Raw genomic sequence first — 19,949 nt, 5'->3', positions numbered from 1 at the left:
GTCATGTCCACACGGCTCTTGGCTAAACAGACAAACCAGCTGGGTCACACCTGGCTGAGGTGTCCCCCCACAACAGGTCCCCCATGCAACCATCCCCAGGGGCCCTGGCAATGCCCAGGGCCACCACCTCCGGGAGGAGCATTCCTACACCCCGCTCTAGATCTGAGAATGCATGGGAATGAGGGGAAGGCCCCCCCAGTACCTGGCTTTAATGTTCCTTCTCCCTCCAGTAAGATTCCTGTTGAGTCTCTAGTAAGACCAGACACAATAATAATTTTCTATGTTTATTTCATTTGTAATACAGTAGAAAAAAAAAAAAAAAAGAAAGTGTACAGAGATTTTCCAGACACAGGAAAACTGGAGTATTTTTCAGGGCTGGCTTCTTAGACATCTAACACAACAAGGATAGATTCACACTGAATTTCAGCTAGAAATGAAAAACACAAGAGCTGCTCAAAAGATCAGCACGCTACCAAACCCGTGGCAATGCCTCTTTCTCAAATCTGTATTACCCTGCAACCTAGCGAAGAACCGCACAGAGCTTGTACGGATGGGGTTTCATTGTGCTCCCAAAGACAACACTTGTGTTGACGTCCTTAACTCCTTCTGGTAGGGTGAACTTGAACGTCTGCAACAGGCTGCAAAAGATGATGAAAAGCTCCATCTTTGCCAGCACCTCTCCCAGACACACACGGTGGCCTGCAGAGGGAAAAGGGAAGGAGCAGTCAGTCTCCACAGAGGTCTGTACCCAGCACCTGCTTCCCAGCTTTCAAGAGCATTGCTCAACCTCATCAAGGAACAAATGGCTTTGCTGAATTTGACTTTTTCCTCTCAGATGGAAGTGACGGAACACTTGAGATGTCTGCAATGCTTCTTTGCGGGATCTACCCAGATTATAGAAAAAAAATACCAGAGATGCTTCTTGGTAGTTTCATACTTCACTTCCTAATCTATAGGTCTCCCTGATTCTGCAAACTGAGTTCCAGTCTCTTGATTCCAAATGAGAATGACAAGAAAGCATATTTAGGTTCCCTCACAGCTTCCACTTAGTACGTGCTGACTTTTATTCACTAATAGCAGCAAAAAAATCAGAATACAGAGAGAAGACATTCTACATGTGACTAGAAATTTTCCTGCCTAATTTTTTCAGTGAAAACAAGCTGTTAAAGAGAGAAAATTTCCCCATCTATCAATCAGCTGTGTCCAGGATACAATTTCCAGCCAGAGAAAGAGAGTGACAGACCCTGATGTGTAGTTGTTAGGCCATTCAACTTGCTTGTGAGAAACCAGTGTTCAAATTTCTCTTCTGCCCAGTTTAGGCCAGAAATCCGAGCCCAACACTTCCACATCTCAGCTGAGCTATTCCATCCCGGCATGATCCCCAAGAGCTTTTCCTTGTTTAAATTTCTATAAAGTCACACACTGGGTGAAAGAGTGACTCCAGAAGCTCCCCAGGAAAGACATAGCCATTGGGGATCTATTTGATTCAGCTTCAAATTTCTGTGCTTATGAATGTTGAATTATTTACACAAAATAAATCAGGTCCAGCAGAGCAGCCTGCCACAGAACAGCCACTGGAATGGCATAACCTGGCATATGCAGAGGGTGACAGAGGACATCAGCGTAAGGACTCGAATACCAAAATTATTGGCAATTCTAGGGCCTTATTCCTTTTATCCTCTCTGCATTTTTATAAAAAACTAAGATCAATGGTTTACACAATTACCAAACAACTTAATTTTGCAAACAAACATTTTTTCTGGGCTGTGAAAACCACGTGCTCCTATAGTTTGGGGTCACACTCCCTTTGGCCTTTTCCGCAATGAAGATGATGCAGCTTCACACTCACAATCTAACCCCACAAATGGGTTCAGTTATCAGTGTACCCACCTGCTGAGAAGGCTAAGAAGGCCTCTGGGATCACAAAATTCCCATCTTTGTCCAAGAAATGACCAGGGTTGAACTGATGAGGGGTCTCCCAGTAGCCAGGGTCAAAGAGAGCTGAGTCTATGTTTGCCATAACCACAGTGCCCTGAAAGGAAGATGCTGTTGGCTCAGTTCTGTCTCTCACACATCAAGAAGAAAAGGACACAAACAGAGTCCAGCTACAATTCAGCACAGCACTGGTCACATAGAGCCGCAGCAGAAATTAAATATTTTATTAGGAAAAACAATAAATTAATCTCAAACTGTTCTGAGGGTTTTAATAAATAAGAAAAACTTCAGTATTTCAGGTTTGGAAATTTCCCTACTGTATTTCTTCATGTCTACTTTTTTCCATTCTGTTAGGAAATGCAACAGAATGAGTGGTCTGCACTTCTTTAGTACCTTACCCAAAATCCCCAAAATCTAGTAAAATGGTTTTCCCGCTTCTGACAAGCTCTGACAGGTTTTGACAAATGAGGGACAAAGCACCCTGGAAATGAAATCGTATGTTCCAAACTCTCTTTTTCAAGGTGGAGGTGGGAAAGGTGTGCATGACAAACACCATGGAGCAGGGTGTGCAGGAAGATGCCTCCGTATGTGCCTTTGGGGAGGTTTGGCATTGAGGTTCAGTTTGGAAAGGCTGGACTAGTCGATGAAACTGGCAGAAGCTTTTTATTTGAGGTTAGGTGGCGGTTCAGAAGCTGGGGGGAAACATCTTCATTATATTTCAAATATGATGCCAGAGCAGTAATAATAAGAAAAAGAAGTTCTAAGTGAATGAAGTTGAGTAGATGCTTGGTATTGTCTCAGACATCACCAGTGAAGAAAATATTTCATAGCCCATTTGTCCACATGGCAGACAATATCCGAGCATTAACAGTCTGCTGCACCTTCCCTGCAGGCACCACTGTACATTTCTAATAAGTCTTCTCTGAGGTCTTTTGAAAGTATACCAGCTCAAAAGCTTATAAAGTATTTCAAAACCACAGGCTCTTGGAAAGTAAGACTCTGCAGCACTCTCACACAACACTAGTTTAATTGGTGTGAAACTGTGCTTTTGGCAAGTATTTTCACTCACTCTCTCTGAGACAAAGGCAGAGACCATAGGGCATGGGAGGGGAGAAATGCTGTCACCAACACCCACCTGTCCTGAACTGGAGGGCAAAGGGGTTAATGGTAAACATGACTGCAAGGATCTTAATTCATGGCCAAAGATCACATTAGAACAGAAAGGACATCTGTACCTTTGGAAGCCGATATCCTAAAACAGTTGTATCCTTCACTGCTTCTCTAGGAATTGTGATTAAAACAATGCTACCAAAGCGCATGATCTCATGAATCACAGCATTTGTATAAGGCAGTTTCTTCCGATCCTCGTAGCAGATTAGATGGGAGGGACTCAGAACAGCATCTAGCTCCTTCTGGACTTTTTCTGGGGCAAAAAAACCCAAAAAGGTACAAGAACACTGATTTCCATGAAACAGAGCTTTCATTTCCTTTTTGGATTATAGTACTGATAGAAAAAAATACCATAAATACCATATGTAAAGAATTTATACTTACCATATCTTAAAATGTAATTACATTTATACAACTATCTACTTGTGATCTTACTACATCCTAGTATTCCTAGTTTATAGGTTCTATGTTCAGATCATCTTTCCGCAAGCCCGACAATTTATTGAGCTTCATAGTTAAAGGGGAGCGAATTGTAAATAAAACAAGATCTTCTTTATTAAGAGATCAATCCAGTTACTCAAGCTATTATTTTTACTCTAGCTAAATACAGCCTCACAGCACACTAACCAGCATGTTGCAAGGGAGCCATCACATGAAGCTGAAGCACACGTAATGCTGCAAACTGGAACAGGATAGTATTACCAAATCATCACAAATCTTTTTTTTTGGCTGTTATCTAGGCTTCCGTAAGTAACATGGCTCATACAGTCTCAGAGGTTCAGGGTCAAATTTCATGCTTAAAATTAAGGTTAGTAATCTAAGAGGTTTTGTTTGCTATTTCATTAAAATTTGAAAGGCGTATGTGTGCATAAGGCTCTGTTCTTCCAGCATTCTGTCACCAAACCCATGAAAAAAAAGGATTTCTAGCTCTAAACCCTGGAGTCAAGAACTCCTGGCTTTGCAATTCATCACCTCTGACTGCCCTGTATCAAATAATTCAAAAATTTTGAAACTAGTGTGCATTTATCCCTTTGTCTAGAATTTTCAAGTCATCTTTTTGTCTTTCCATTAATGTCTTCCTTCTCTGTTTGACATTCCCATGTTACATTAAATATACTTATTACATAGAAATACAATTTGTGTCTCAGTTAATGAGTGCAAATAACATATTCTTACTACACATTCTGGACACCAGAAAAGCATCACTTTTCCCTAACCCAAGCTGATATTTCATGTCAAGTCTTTTCAGACGGACTGTATCATCCACTGTATTCGTACAGTACTGAAACAGTCTGACAAAAATCAACAAGACAAAACACAGCATCAGAAGCTGAATATCCCTGAAAATATTTTAAAATCTGTCTGAAAATTTTCAACTTCTGTGGCTTCTTAAAAGCAAAGCTCAAAGATGTGATCAAAAAAAAAAAAAAAAAGAAAAGAAAAAGAAGAAAGCTTGAGCATTAAAACCACTTGATCTTAAGCAAAAAAAAAAAAAAAGTGTAACGGACAATTGTTCTACTCAAAACATGTCCATGTCCATGTCTACAACTCACCTTGGATGTCAGGATAGGCCACCATATAGAGCAGAGCCCAACGCAGAGTGGTGGCAGTGGTCTCTGAGCCACCCAAGAAAAGGTCAAAAACAGACTGCACCATGTTGTCTTCATTAAATGTAGAATTGGGGGTATTTTTAGTCTGCAAGTGTCAATGAGAAAGGTAAAATGGAATATAGCTGAGTAACAGTTAGCACTGAGACAGACAGCAATCATTATTCCTAAACAAGCAGTATTTCTAGAGGACAGAGAAAATAGAGGTGCTTAATTAAAATAAAGATTTTAGGAAAATCTTGCATAAATTTATTGCTACTGTTAAATTGCAGGAGCTGTTGAAAGTGTCAGGTATCTAAGGTCCTGTTATGCTGCTTTGTAGTGTGACTCGTTGCCTTGCTGCTAACTTCCACCTCAGGAAGAAAAACATTTCAAAGTAGTTTTATCCCACCCTTGCCACTCTCTGCACACTTGCTGATTTCAGCTATTGCATACATAATATGTTACTATTTTAAAAGATTGATGCTTTTTTTCAGAGCAGACTGGCATCATTTTAAGACTGTTGTGGTAATCATACAGTACCTCTAAGCACACAAAAACTCAGTACAAAGCACAAAGATAATAAATGCAAATATTAATAAGACACAAAGAATCAGAATTAGACAGCCATCCAAATACATGCACCTTCTCAATGTCCTCCCTCCCGCCCACTGCCCAGCCTGCACTAGGGATCCACAGTATAATAACAAACCAATGCAGTTAATTTATGCTTCTAAAGCAAGTTATTAAACTAACTATTTAAAGTTCAGATTTTAATTTGACAGCAGAGTTTTTAACTTGAATGTATAGAGCTCTGCAGTAACATTGCCATGTACAGACAACTGCAGGAAAGGTGCAGGGAATCCATTACAATAGGATCTGTGTCACATCCCGGCATAAATTACTAACTTTCTCTATCTGATCCAGGTAATAGTCGATGAAATCTTCTGGTTCATCTCTTGTGCCTCTTTCCCTGTGGCTTTTGATTTCCTGCCTTACGAAAGAACGAACAAAATCACAGGAAAACGATGCTTTCTTCACAGGTCCCAGGAGACGCTCCGCAGCCCATGGGAAAACTTCACATACCTTTGGGGCAAGCATTCAACAGAGAGGCAGTGAGCTACGTGACATGGACAGGGCCATTCTAGAGATACAGCACAGACATCTTTGGAGCTAAATTGCTGAATTAGTTTCTCTAGGAAAAATACTGTAGCATCAAAGAGATATGTTGGATACATGTTGAGTATGTGAACACACATTAAAACCACAAATTTAAGACAAGACAGTTTCCACCCTGGATTTTTTTCCTATCCTTATTGTATAACTCTACTGTATTTGTCCTATTAATTCACCAGCAAAAGAATCCACTTGCACAGATAGATTCAACATGTATTAATATTAATAAATTTAACATTAACAAACTTTTATATATATTACTTTAGCACATAGGAAAAAATAATTCTCTTTTATTCTGATACACAGAGTATCACCTTTCCACCTTAACAATACTGGTGTTTCCATTACAGAAAAGTTCACCACCCCAAGCACATTGCAGTTGCTGAGAAATTCTAATAAAATTACTAATATAATGTTAATATAATGGTTGGATGATGCCAAACACAAAGCACTGCAGGTCCAGTTCATATTCATAGTCAGAATTTTTTTCAGCATTTAATATGTATTGAATAATGCGAGAAATATCACTATATATAATGTAATTATATTGCTTAATAGTGGAATAAATAGTGTGCTCAATAAAATAATTTGCATATTAAATAAGTCATTTTCTCACATAGTAAAAGTAGCTGTTCCCAAAAGCCACTATACAATTGTAGGCCTCGATCAGCCGGCGGAAGGTTTCATCTTCCAGGGAGAAACGATGTCCAAAAACCACAGCACAGATCACATTGGAGACAGCGTGAACAATGGGGAAGGAGGGGTCCACGGCTCTCCCTGCAGAGAGAGACAAGCATTCATCTCCAAAGCACTCTACCTCCTTTGCTATTTTGGAAGCAAGACCACATTTTATAATAGGTGTCCTCTATGCTATTTAGACTGTTACACTGAAATACCCAAAATTCACTGGCAAACATAACAAAAGATAAACCTCATTCAAAAATGAGGACAGGAAGGCCTGAAGGCTTTCACTCCCAGCATTTGGTGGGGGGGGAGAGAGGAGGGTTGCCTTCTTTCTCTCTCTCTTTTTTTTTTTAAATCTTAATCTTGGTGTTGATACCAAAACACACATTGCTGAGGTCTGACTGTACAAACAGTTTTGACTGCACTCTTAATCTAAGCTGTGCTGCAAACCCATTCTTTTCTGGATCAAAACCAGGTAGTCCTTACCCATAGAGTCCCACAGACCAGAACTGTGTCCAAGCCCAAATGCAGCTCCCAAGCACCTTGCCAATGACATACCATCTTTGTCCCTGAAGAACTCGACCAGATAACGGGCCTCGGTTTGTATCCCACGCTCCATTCCTTTATTCCCCATTCCCAGTTTTCGAAGAGCTCCAATTCCAAAATGTCTCTGTTGTTTCCAGATGAGACCATTTGAGACCAGGATACCTTCAGCCATCAAGAATCAATTTTATGTCACATTAGTGTTCATAGAATAGTAAAGGGCATACACACACAGAATTATCTTCTCATCATGCTGCCACTCATAAAAAAAAAAATAGAACCACATCAGGGCAGTGTTCATTTAATTGCATTTTGTTACAGACAGAGAAACCACCTTGGTTAATATATTCCCACCCCTGCAAAAAGCCCACCCAAACATCAGGACTCTCACACCCACCCTTCCAAAACTAGTCCTGTTCTTTCTGAAGAGCAGTGGTCATTACTTGACACTCCACCCAGCAGCCTGCTACTAGTTGCAGAGATGGTGTGGGTTGGTGTTGCCTTTGCTTTGCCCATGCTTTGAGCAGAAATGAGTATAAACCCTCATTGCAGCAGAAAGGCTAATAGCCCAGCTCACGCAATCTCTTACAAGATCTCATTTATTATCTTTTACAATCTTCTAACACAATTAATACTTACTTGTAAGCTATGTTTGCCAACATCCCCATGCGGACATTGTGATACTGCAGATGCTGCCGCGTGTCAACTCTGCAGAAGTGCAGCAAAGAGCTTTCCCTCAACAAACAATTAAGTTCAGTTTTCTACTGCCTAAAAATATGATGGTGTCTCACCAAGCTGTTCATAGCCAGCAGATTTCTGGGGAGCTCATTGGGAAGATCTGGGTGTTTCCTATGTTTGTGCTTCTTAACCTTACGCAAACCTTCTGGAGATCATCGCATCTCCCTGTTGGTAGTGCTTCAAAAAGGAAAACTCCTTAATGGCTGAGTCTATTGCTGGTTCTCAGCGCATGTTGTCTGTGCTAGCACAGATCCCTTTTAGGGAATTCTACTTCTACCAAGCTGTTTACACCAGGTATTGAGCTCTTGTCCTGGTCTAGGTCCCTCTTGGAAAGGCAACGAAGCCAGGGCAAGAACCACCCAGCAAGAACCAGAGTAGGAAGGGCACGTTTTAGCCAATCTACAAATAGCTTCTTAGGTCCAGAGGTGTCTCTGTGGGACAGGAAGGAGCCCCAGGCCCCTGTGCTGTGAGTCTGTGTTCTAGCAGACAGTCCAGCACAAACCATTTCATCCACATGATGGGGAACCTCTTCCCTCCACCAGTCTAGCCCATGCTACCCCTGGGAAAGCCAGCTTGCTTCCCGAGACAGCTGCTCGACCACAGTCTGGAATAACTCTCTCCTATTCCTTCTGTTGTCCTGGGAGCCCAGGATAGCAGAAAAGCAGCCAGCCCAACAGGCAGCTATTTTTGTTGCAGAGTTGCCAGCTGGCAGATGTGCTGCAGCTGTTGGTTAAAGCCATCCCAGCTACAAACTGCTGGTGCTAGGGCAGCTTGCAACAGCCCAACTACTTTACTCCCCATCACCCAGATAAAAGGTGACAAGAACCTTCAAAAATGGATTGAAATGGCCCCAGGCCTAATTTCTATTACTTAAAGTTGTTTTTCTCTACCTACATTAGCTAGTATTCTAAATTAAAGCTCTCCAGATTGTAGTCCACATGCAACAAAGCCTGACTGAGAATAAAGGCTTCTGCTCTGTATCCTCTGAATAAAAGGCAGGTGGAAACAAGTTCAGTCATTTCTGTTTTAAATGCAGCATTGTTCTCCATCCACCATAATTCAGCAGTGTCTGACGTAAATGATAGCACAATAAGAAGCTCTGAAGAAGGATATGTTGCACCTACAGTCTGGCTAATACTTTTAAAGCTCCAGTGACCTTCCTGTGCCTTCAGACTTCCCAAAAGGCTAGACTTCGTTCAACACCTCTGCACATGCTTTCCTTACAGCAGCCTTTGCTGTAAGCAAACAACTAGGAGCATAAAGAATTACTTTAGCCTCAGCTTGCAGAGGAGGCTGCAAGCTCCACATTATTTCACATTAGGACATATGCTTAGACAACGCTACAAATGGAAAAGCAAGACCTAGCTAGGTATAAATATTGTTGCTCTGATGAGATTCTGAAATACATGTCTGAACAATGGAACTTTGGAGACAACTTAGAATAATGCTGCAGAATTATATTATTCACCCTGAGCAGGCAGGGCAAACGATGTAACAGACAGAACAGGTGAATTTGGAACTAAGGGCTTGTCAGTAAGGAAAACACAGAGGAAACAAAGTCAAGGATATCTCCCACAGACATGAACATCTTACCCTTTCCATTTGCCATTTTGTTGAAGACATAGGTCTGTAATCGCCCAGAAACATCCTCTGAGTTGGTGGTGAGACCATCCTTCACAGCTCGGAATCCATACAGCACCACCATGGGTTTGTGACCCAGCCACAGGGTACAGATGTTGCCGTATCTTTTTGCCAGCTGTAGGTTAGATCAATGCCCAAAAAACACCCATGAGAGAAACATCAACCAAAACACACAGGTGATGGGGTGCTCTCTTCCAGCTTGACCTTGCTGAGGCATTCAGGAAGTGAAAAGGGATGGCGATTTTGTTTTGCAGTGAGATTGCTGACCACAGTTCTGGTCAGGTTCTGGTCTCTCTCTGGGAAACCTCTATTCACAGCAATGTGAATGACAAAAGATGTTCTTCCCCTTTCTAAAACTTGGCTTGGGATGCCTTTGCAATATTAACAATTATGAACACCCCCCTGACTGTTTACAGATCCATATTTGGTTTCACATGAAATCAAGAACGGACAGGTGAAATTTCATTTTTCAACTCCATATTTCATTTCCTCAGCCAACAACTAGAACTTCTTGAAATTACGTATTCCAGGTGTAACTCTCCTGGTACTGCAGATTTCAAGTTTCAATGGCAGGATCCCTTCCCCTCTTCTACAGAAGTACTACCAACTGAGCCATCTGAGCATGGATCCAAACTTCTGCTTGGCTAGTGATGGGGACTGCTCTCAGAGAACCCTGTGGTTGGTTATTTAGCAAGGACAAAATCCTTGACTCCAGGCAAAGAAAGAGTACAGCTCTGTCCTCCCACAGTGATGAACCTGTACCTATCAAAAAAGTTTAACATCAAGGTCTTTTAAGTTCCCTTTTCCTGAAGCCAATGTTCTCCAGCTGCAGCCAGGAAGCCCCTGACATGCAGGTTGCACCTAAGGAAAGGTTATGACTTGAAAAATGTATCAATACATTGGATTATTTTGTGAAGTTTTGGCTCAGTGGAGGACTGAAAGAGGAGGGCTCAGTTGAGCACTGAAAGAACCCGTATTAACATGCTTAGCATGGACCTATTTCTCCCTGTCAGTTCTTTCCTTTCACCGTCATTTACATCCTTAGCTCATCTGCAAGGAGCAATTCTCAGACTGGACTTCAGAAAAACAACGGAGTTAAGGTTTTGGCTGCATATGGGATGCAATCTTTTTTCCATCCCATGATAGCAGGCGAAATACTGGTAGGCTTTTCACATCTTCTGAATTCGAGACAGCTTGTTTTAGAAGATTTCCTGCACGTGCCTGTGGTGTAAAATCTGAGAAATGCTTTTTTCTTTCAAGGCAAAGAGATTCCCTTAAAAACAGACGTCTTTTTTGAGACAAAATTACTGTCCTCAGTTCTGCTTAACTTGCACACATATTAGTTTGCACATTAATTAGACTTGTGGCAGATTTTACTTAAATTGCTTAGGCACTTAACTTCCGCTCAGGATTAAGTTCTCCCAGCTACCACATCAGCCTGTAAACAGCCATCACTAGTTTTTACAGCTTTTGCCTCAATAGCTCTTTAGTTCACATCCACAAATGCATACCTTTCTCAGGTTCCCATGATCAGCTCTAAATTTTATCCGCCAGAGGCCTCCAATGATGGGAAACGGGGTTGGTCCAGGAGGAAATCCACGACTTTTCCATTGCATTTTGAGGAACTGCGCACCCAGAAGAAACAAAACCAAGGAAATGAGAATCACATTTATCGTCATTTCACACCTCCAAACTACTCTAGTGCTGAGAAAACTGCTAAGAGCCTGTCGGTTGAAATGACTCTATACTGTCCTTTGTAACCCTTCCCTGTCGCATTTAAGCTTTCTGAATTTTTCTCCTCCCTCTTTCCTATCACACTTCCTGATCCCAGAAAATGAGGAGTGCTCCCATTCTTGAGTGTCCTTAATACATCACTATGCTGCAATATGCTAATAGCTACCATCACCTTAAGATCCTGTAGAGGCTAGAAGGCAGGCTCCTCATTCAGAAACATCCCTTTGAGCAATCAGCTTGATGACACATGTCACTCAAAGCACTGACTACAGACAAGCCAAGAGTTCTCCTCTGGGTCCTGCGTCCACAGGCAAGGAGAGGAGCACTCACCAGGTAGCATTCTTGGGGCAGAGGCAAAAGGATGCAGTCAGTAGCCTTGTATAAGCGTGGTTGCAAATGCAGATTTGGGAGCCGAGAGCAAGGAAGTGTTGTAACCTGAGTTTTTACAGTAAACAAAACAGATTACCTGCAAATGGCACAGTGAAGAATCAAACGTAGCTAGTACTATTGATTAAAAAAAAACATAACAGATCTCATATGCAACGAGATACTAAGTTCATCACATCTCAGGAGAAACCACTGAACTTTCTCTGGAAAGATTCTGAAGATCCTTGTAGAATCAAAATCTCCTTCCACCCACCAAAGGCCTGGCTGCACCCCTGATCCGTGCTTTTCTGAGCTCCTCAGGTCTCCACACCAGAGCACAGCCATGGCTGGCCCGCAAGCAAAATGCACCAGGGAGAAGCCAGCCAAGTCTCACAGCACCACAGAGGACACTCAGGGAAGTGAAGGGCTATTTCAGATCCACCATGGCTGGACCACGGATCAATGTGCCCCAAGCACTGTCTTCTCTTCCTCCAGGCCCTTACCATGGCTGGTCTAAGACTAAACTCCAACGCAATAAGGGAGCTAAGGAAATCTTCTCAACAAAAAAGCTACAAACAGGAGCAGTTCTTAGAAGATTTCTTGAGTGAAACTAGTGGAACAGGCTGTTCAGGATGCTGGTACCAAGCTGCCTCATGAAGAGCAGTACAGACCATACAGGGATGAGGCTGAAACTCCAACGCAATAAGGGAGCTAAGGAAATTACAGCTGCCTCACGAAGAGCAGTACAGACCGTACAGGGATGAGGCTGCACAGTGCTCCCCAAAAGATATTATGTGTTGGCTTCTCCAACTCCATCAGGCAGGGTGAATCCAAATGCCTGCAAAAGGCTGCAGAAGATGAAAAGCTCCATGCGTGCCAACTGCTCACCCAAAAAAACATATGGAGCCCTGCAGAAAGGGCCTGAAAGGGCAATTATTGATCTTTATTACTGCCTTCCACCACACCCTTTGCTGTCCTGTCCTGCACTTTCTCTGAGGCAGTTGTTCCTTCTCAGAGCAGAGATGTCCCTGCAGGCTGTCATTCTCTCTCAAGGCTTGCTGTCTAAACAAAACTCAACCCATCCTTGCAACTCCACTTGCATAATCCATTGGTGCTACTCACCAGCCGGCAGAAAGGACATCAGGCACATTTTGAAAGATGGTTTCACATTTTATTCCCTCATCTGAGTAGCATTCAAGGTACATACCTCAACCCCTGTTAAGAATGGCAAGAAGCCTTCTCTGAAGAAAGTTTCCTTCCTCATGCAGGAATTGACCGGGGCTGGACTCCAGAGGTCTTTTCAAGTGCTCAGGAATCAGTCAGGACAGTGTATATTTGCAATAACCACGTTGTCCTGCAAGAAAGGAGGAGCTGGTCCTAAGCTGTCTCTTAGCCTCTCTCCCTGGCAAAGTCATCCATACAAAGAAACATAGAAAAACCCCTCAGGTTTTATTTACCGCACTGAGCAGAAGGCCATACACTGTATTGGCACAGCTGCTTTTTCTTGAATATTCCTTCTCCTCTTTGATTAGTAAACAAGATTGATAATCCCTTCCTGGATCACAAGCACCACTGCAACTAAGGAACATGCTAGTCTCTTTTCTTTTCATCTTTAATTGCTGCTGATCAGGCATCACAAGCAATTGATACAAGATTTATAATGTGACGGGATATACAATCAACAGCTTCATATAAGTGTTCAGATGTGTTCCATATACACAATGACTGTATTTGAGGATGTTCATTGCCACATCTGGAAGAATTTAAAAAGAAACACTTTGTCTGAAATCACTCACAACTTTTAAATAACATCTCAGTTCTGATCAGGTTTCCATTTCTGGGAACACAGCTAAGGCTGCTTACTTTGGCTCTGTAGTTCAGCACATTGAAGTTTTAGTTGCACAACAGCTGCACATCTCCTACACTCACACTTTCATACAGAGGGCATTATTTTCCTCATCCTGTGTTTCTGCCCAGGTATGACAGATGATTTATTTTTTTATCTAAAGGATTCATGGACACGTTTAGCACTGCCAGCTTCTTCCTAAAAACCCAAGCAGAAAGAGAAACAGAATTACTATCTCCTTGCATATTTTCATTGTCAGTCTTCAGGATTGAATGACTGTTTCTTGATTGAACTAAAGTCAGCTCCTGGGGAAAGGATCTGTGCACCCAAGGCACTTTCAGGAGCTGTACAGTCAGGAGAGACACGACCAGGAACACGAGAGCCTTACCAACAGAGCAGACCATTTCTGCTTTACAACAGAGGTCTGACTAGGGCAACAAGAGCTGTGGATGTACCATCTGAAGATACTTTATTCCGCTCCAAACCATTCCTTCTGAAAGAGTTCTTGTCATATCCAGAATAACAGGTACCTCATCCTCTTCCCTTTTGACCTCCTTTTACCCTTCCAGAGTACTAGGAAAGTATTCACTGGAGCTCATTCAACAAGCTTTTCTATCCCAACATGCTATGGCAATAAGAATCATGGCTGCAATTAAACAACAAACAGTTTGCCTTCAGGCCATTCAGGAGATAAGTTTGTGAGATGGAGCCACATAGGCTGAGCAAATTTCTTAAGAATTAATTGCAAGCCTAGGGAAGAAGAGTTCCACATGTAGAGCTGTATGGGTCTGGGAACAAATGGAATAGTCACCAGTGTAATATCATGATGGAAGACAGGCAGGCCTTCCTCAGATACTGAAATACTCCACGTGCTACAACTTCTGCTTAGCTGACCATATCCAGTTGGTTTGATGCCATGTTTTCCTCTCCCAGAACTCTTTTCACTACACATTCTCTGCATTTTTTAGATTACAATGGTCTTTGTAGCTTTAGTTTTAATTAAACATCTGCAGAGGCCTGACTCATGGCAGAAACCAGTAGATGCTCTTGTTAAAATAACAGCCAAAGGTGGTCATACAGACACAAAACCGAGCTGGTCAACTGGCCCCACAAATACCAGATTTACATGTGCAAAACAGTAACTGCCTCAACAGCTAAGTATAGATTCTCAGAGTTTAAACATTTTGCAGATTTCCCCCCTGCCCTCTGTCCCCCAGCTACTAAAGCCTGGAGGTAAAAATCTCTTTCCCCTGTGAAAGAAAGGGGCTGAATCTTTCCCACATAGTTAGAGGAAACAAAGGTACCTGCTTTGAAACACATACTTCAGCACATGTTATTCATCCAAATAAATCCCTGAAAGTTACAAGGCACTTTTATCAGTACTCTGCAATACTGAGTCTCTTTAAGGGTGTTTTCTCCAAGTTCAACTTGGAAATCCTTCTGTTTTATAACAGATAAATGTCACCATCCATTTATTCACTATGCATCCTGTTCCTCTGGAGCTGACTGCAGGGTGCTGCCAAGACTGTACAGCACTTCACAAAGCAGTGACACTGAAAGGACACTGGGCCTTTGTGGCTCCTACACCATTAGAATACACAGTGCCACAGCACCTGTGTAAAATCTGCATTGCTTTCACCTAAGCAGCACAAAATAATAATAAAAAAAATAAAAAGGAATGGAAAAACAAAATGAGGAATGTTTACAACAGTCACTTTTCTACTTAGTAGAAAGGGCTCTAGCTTTTACTAACACTGCTCTCTGCATGTCAGTGATGCACACTGTCTCAGCCCTCCACACCCTCAGAAATATGCCTGGAAATGAATAAATTAATTACAATTCTGTGTTGATAAAATGTTGGTAAATCTAAGATTATATATATACCATCTGGTTTTACTGTGGGATGACAAGGTACCTTATTTTTAGCAGGAAGAGTTAAGTGATGGATGTTACAGTTCATTGTAATGCAGAAGTGATAGTAGTTAAATGAACTCAGTTAATGTGCACGAATTGTGAATTAAGGACCAGAGTACAAAGTAATGGTGAGATCAAGCAGATACAGGCAGATGTTTACAAGAAAGCTTTTTGTAAGCAGTTTTTTTGGAGGAAAATCAGTTTTCCTTGTTCCAGGAAATACGTGAACATCGCCTCTCCATGCAAGCCTTGCTTATTCTTATCCAATAAATACCATTGCAAGAGCTCACATAGAGAGGACAGCTCTGAAAACCTGCTTTTGTAATGAAGATTTCAAGCCATACAAGTGTGAAGCAAATGAACCAGGGAGGGAAAGAACAGAACAGAGACAGCCATAGCTGCCATCTACATCTTGGCTTTCTATTAGTCAATCTTAAAGCTCTTTTGAAAAGTAGGTGTCAGGGTTGATTAGGCCCAGAGAGATAAAGCAAGTTCCCCAAGAGTCACAGACAAGCTATGAGCAGATGTAGGAACAGAATGTGAAGCTCCCAAATCCCATTCCAGTACTTTGTCTATGCAACCTAAACAGTTCATCAATCTTCAACATCACAGATGACAGTAGTGTGCAAAACCCTATCTTGTTTATTTATAATGCATGTGAGCAAAGTTCTCTTTTCCTGAACTGAACAGCAACACAGAATGGGAACTTTCTCTGCTCACATTTCCCAGTTGTGTGTTCAGTCTAGTTCTGTGCTCCAAGCACCACTCTCCCTCTGTCAGTGCTTGCCTGGATATACTCTGTCTGTATAATTTACATGTGGGAAGAGAATTCTGATGCCACCAACCAATTAACAGCTCCTGTTATGGAGCTCTTAAAGACTGGGGAATATAGGGGAGGAAGGAACAGCTAAATTGAGAAATCCAAATTAGTGTCTCCACTGGGAAAGAAAAAAAAAACACCAAAACAAATAAAAACTACAAAACAAAACAAAAAAAACCTGCTCAGCAATTGTCTGCTCTGTTTAGCTTGACATCAGGCCAGGCAGTAAGCACACGCTACCATGCCAAGCAACGCATGCACAGCATGGAACCAGTCAGTATTTTCTAATACACACTGAGCCTGCCCCTGCAACAGAAAAACCCAAGTCCTGGTATTTATGGGATAGCAGATGACACCCCCTCTGGGCAGAGGTGTACCAGGAACCCTTTCCACCCCCGGCACGCCACATTCATCATTCGTTTGCTTCACACCTTTCTGAAGATGCTGTTCTTTGCATGTCCTCTGCAGTTGGTGCATTTGCTTCCCACTCCTGTGGCCTGAAAACTGCATTACAACAGCAGATTTCCCCATCTGTTCAAACCAACCAAACATCTGTCATCTTGACTGGTGAGCTCTTGCAATAGTATTTGTGTCAGAGGAGAGCCAGCAAGATTTATGTGAAGAGCTACTGCTCACGTATACTGAAAATGTTAAGATAAGGAATATTGAATTCTTCTAAAACAGCTTCCCTGCTTTTCCTTTCCTTGTAAACTTCAGCCTAAGCTTTTCTGATGTAACTTTGCCTCACTGTGCTGCAGCATGCCCACAGCTCTTGCCCAGCAGCAGGAAAAACACACTGCCCAGTGTCCAGAAGGCCAGGCTCAGACCAAGCCTCTTGCAGATTGACACTGCAGGAGGGTCTCAGAAAGCAAGCAGAGGGACGGGGTCACGGAGAAGGCAGCACCACCACTCACACGGGATGCTCTGCAACACTGCCATGCACAGCACGCAGCAAAGAGAGGGGACCTCGCTAGTAATGGAGCAGCCCCATGTGTTTGAGAAGGCTTTATGTCAAATCGTGATAATGAGGACACACATTTATGATTGAATAATTTAATCAACATGGAGTACAATAGCAGGCCTATACAGAAAAGATGTAGTATTAGATCAGTCACTGAGCTCCCCCAGGGCTGAAGTGAGGCAACACCTATTAAAACACTAGTCAGAGGGGCTGCAAGGGCAAGAATCATAGAATAGTTAGAGTTGGAAGGGACCTTAAAGATCATCGAGTTCCCACCCCCTGCCATGAGCAGGGACACCTCCCACCAGACCAGGCTGCTCAAAGCCCCATCCAGCCTGGCCTTGAACCCCTCCAGGGATGGGGCAGCCACAGGTTCCCTGGGGAACCCGTTCCAGAGCTTCACCACCCTCACAGGAAAGAATTTCTTCCTAATATCTAATCTAAATCTCGCCTCTTCCAATTTAAATCCATTACCTCTTGTCCTGTCACTACACTTCCTGACAAAGAGTCCCTCTCTGGCTCTCCTGTAGGCTCCCTTCAGAAACGTCACAGAAAACAGAGACCTCAACACCACCACACAAAGTTGGGCAGACACCACACTGTGCCACAACACACAGACTCAGACCTTAGAAACTGTCATCAGTTGCTTCAGGCAGCACCCACTGAGGGACCTCAGAGCAAAGCTGCTGCTCATTCAATGAGGTGGGCACCAAGCAATGGCCAGACACAAGTGTCCTGGTGTCTTTATTTTTCTAATAATGCTTTCGCTTTCTGATTGCTCTAGGGCACAGCCACTTATGGGTTCCACAAAACATTAAGCTGGAAAACAACAGGGTTACAAAGCATAAAATAATAATCAATTGCATGCACACCAAAACTGAGGTTTAATAAAATAAGTAAGTGGACAAGGACAGTATTTTGTGATTTTAAATCTTTCAGTATAGAAGCTCACCAGAATTTGAGTATTTCACTCTAGGCTCTTTTTTTTTCCTTTTTAAGTTTCCTTATCATCACCATTATTAATAGGTAATTTCAAGGCTTAACTCATCTTAATTCTGGTAATTCTGACGTGCATAAATCCTACCCTCATTGATGGCATAACGTGCATCAACAGCCTTCAGTGGTCTTTCACTGTTGCAGAACTTCTAAACTTGGCAAATGATTCTGTGCACAAACAACAAGAAATAGAACAGCGCTCACTTCCTTTTAACCAGATGGGACTGGCTGGACAAAAGGGGAGGGGGAACAATACGAAGGAATGAAGTTCTGATGCACACAAGCAGCAAGTCAAGTTAGTTAGATTTCATCAAGTAACTGATTTTAAAGTCTCAAATAGCATCGAAACCTGGATAAATGACTGCTCAACAGCATAACTCAGTAACACTGAAATTTTTGGCAAACATAAGAGTTATCCTGGAACTGTCAAAATTTGCTGATAAAGCCATAAAAGGTATTTATTTTCAAATTGCTTCTCAGTTTTTTGTCTATTTAACTCTTGAAGTGTAAGATTCATGGAACCATGCTGCTGAGAAGAATGCCTAACCTTTTCTATTTCCACTTCTCTGCCCAAAAAACTAAACAAATGGATAAAAAAAAGGCACACAGGCATGCTCCTCACCCTCTGACAGCTTCTCTGGTTCCACGCTTTCTGGGAAGCATCTGCACACATTAAAGCAGAAAAGCTGCATGATACCGCACAGAAAAGTGAAGTGGTGGCTGCTCAGAAAAGTAAAGCAAGCAAATGCTGCAGCATTGCTGCTTCTCTGCAGCCCCCCAAAACTGTTTGAATCTGAAATTGTTAAAATCCACTAAAGCAAAAAAAAAAGACAAATGCTCATGTATGCATTTTTCAGGACTGAATGATGCAGGATTGTATTTCACACATTCTATTTTATTAACTTACAACAAACAAACAAAAAAAATCAAACTCATTAGAACACTGAAATGAGCGTCCATACCTGTAACTCTCTGACGGTTGCATGAAGTTTAAGGGAATTCACAGGAGTTCTTAAGAAGTCCATGGATAGCATTAAACCTTTATATTTCGTGAAGAGTTTTGACCTGGAAACTGCAGACTGGAAAATTCAGCAATCCTGCTCAGAGAAATTATGATAAAATTTTAAAACAGGCAGCTTGTACAATTGATTCTCTTAATCTATACCTGCTTGAAGACATACCGTAACATTAGCTGAGTTTTTGATCAAAGTGTTGAAAATTCCAATGCAATATATCAGCTAATAAAAAAAACCAAAACAAACTACACAAACTAAGACTTCATAGACATCCCCAGAGTACCAAGTAATGAAGAGATAAAGCTGTTTTACAGTCACAGTATAAGGGATGTGAACTGCTGTAGCTAAGGCTTGTGTTCAGCTAAAAGATATATTTAGGACCAAAGTCTGAAACACCATACACACTAAAACAACTGAAACTGGGAAGTTCCACATATGTTTGAAAGTCATATATCTTCTTTCCTTTGCCTTCTAAATTCCAAAGAAGATGGTGACAATTCCCTTGGGAGAGGACAAAGGCACCCTAAGTCATCTCCAGGTCCACCACTGCAACTTACCTTGGCACTTCTAAATCAGTAACATCAGTACTAGATCAATTCTAAATCAGTATGATCTCCAGTTTCTACATTGCCCAGGGGCTGAAAAAGCAAGCAGTAGAAGCAGCTTTAAGAGAAAAAAGATTTTGCCATCCCAACAGGAGTAGATAAAATGGGAGATGAGGTCTGAAATCCTGTCCCAAATTAATAATTAAAAAAAAAAAAAAAAATCTCAAAGGAGACTGAAGAGATTACCTAAATCCATCATCTTGTCCCAAAACATCAAA

The 19,949-nt window shown here is 41.9% G+C and overlaps 1 protein-coding gene across 2 annotated transcripts; it reads right to left on the bottom strand.

The window, feature by feature from the left end:
- Nucleotides 1-338: 338 nt before the first annotated feature.
- Nucleotides 339-13,597, bottom strand: LOC106890202 (cytochrome P450 2J6-like). 2 transcript variants are annotated; one of them, XM_014945834.1, is made up of 12 exons: nt 13,437-13,597; nt 12,781-12,927; nt 11,538-11,642; nt 10,985-11,098; nt 9,426-9,588; nt 7,110-7,259; nt 6,484-6,644; nt 5,601-5,777; nt 4,659-4,800; nt 3,171-3,358; nt 1,891-2,032; nt 339-699 (listed from the first exon to the last, which is right to left on the bottom strand). In XM_014945834.1, the coding sequence occupies exons 2-12, from the start codon at nt 12,835-12,837 to the stop codon at nt 521-523; spliced, it is 1,578 nt and encodes a 525-aa protein (XP_014801320.1). In that variant the 5' UTR covers nt 12,838-12,927; nt 13,437-13,597; the 3' UTR covers nt 339-520. The 2 variants fall into 2 exon arrangements, with proteins under 2 accessions (XP_014801320.1, XP_014801322.1); XM_014945836.1 differs by lacking the exon at nt 13,437-13,597 and having other exon boundaries at nt 11,538-11,673; nt 12,781-12,861.
- Between the last annotated feature and the right edge of the window lie 6,352 nt (nt 13,598-19,949).

Source organism: Calidris pugnax, unplaced genomic scaffold (assembly GCF_001431845.1).
Source record: "Calidris pugnax isolate Ruff unplaced genomic scaffold, ASM143184v1 scaffold111, whole genome shotgun sequence".
In the NCBI taxonomy this organism is placed as follows: Eukaryota; Metazoa; Chordata; class Aves; order Charadriiformes; family Scolopacidae; genus Calidris; species Calidris pugnax.
This window is presented reverse-complemented; position numbering and strand designations above follow the sequence as displayed.

What these genes read in the sequence shown, in the direction of transcription:
- LOC106890202 (XM_014945834.1), bottom strand. Translation starts at nt 12,837, where the DNA reads ATGAGGAAGGAAACTTTCTTCAGAGAAGGCTTCTTGCCATTCTTAACA. An exon ending in CATTCTTAACAGGGGTTGAG is followed by an intron (nt 11,643 to 12,780) that starts GTATGTACCTTG and finishes GTAAAAACTCAG; the next exon opens with GTTACAACACTTCCTTGCTC. An exon ending in CAAAATGGCAAATGGAAAGG is followed by an intron (nt 7,260 to 9,425) that starts GTAAGATGTTCA and finishes TGATGGCTGAAG; the next exon opens with GTATCCTGGTCTCAAATGGT.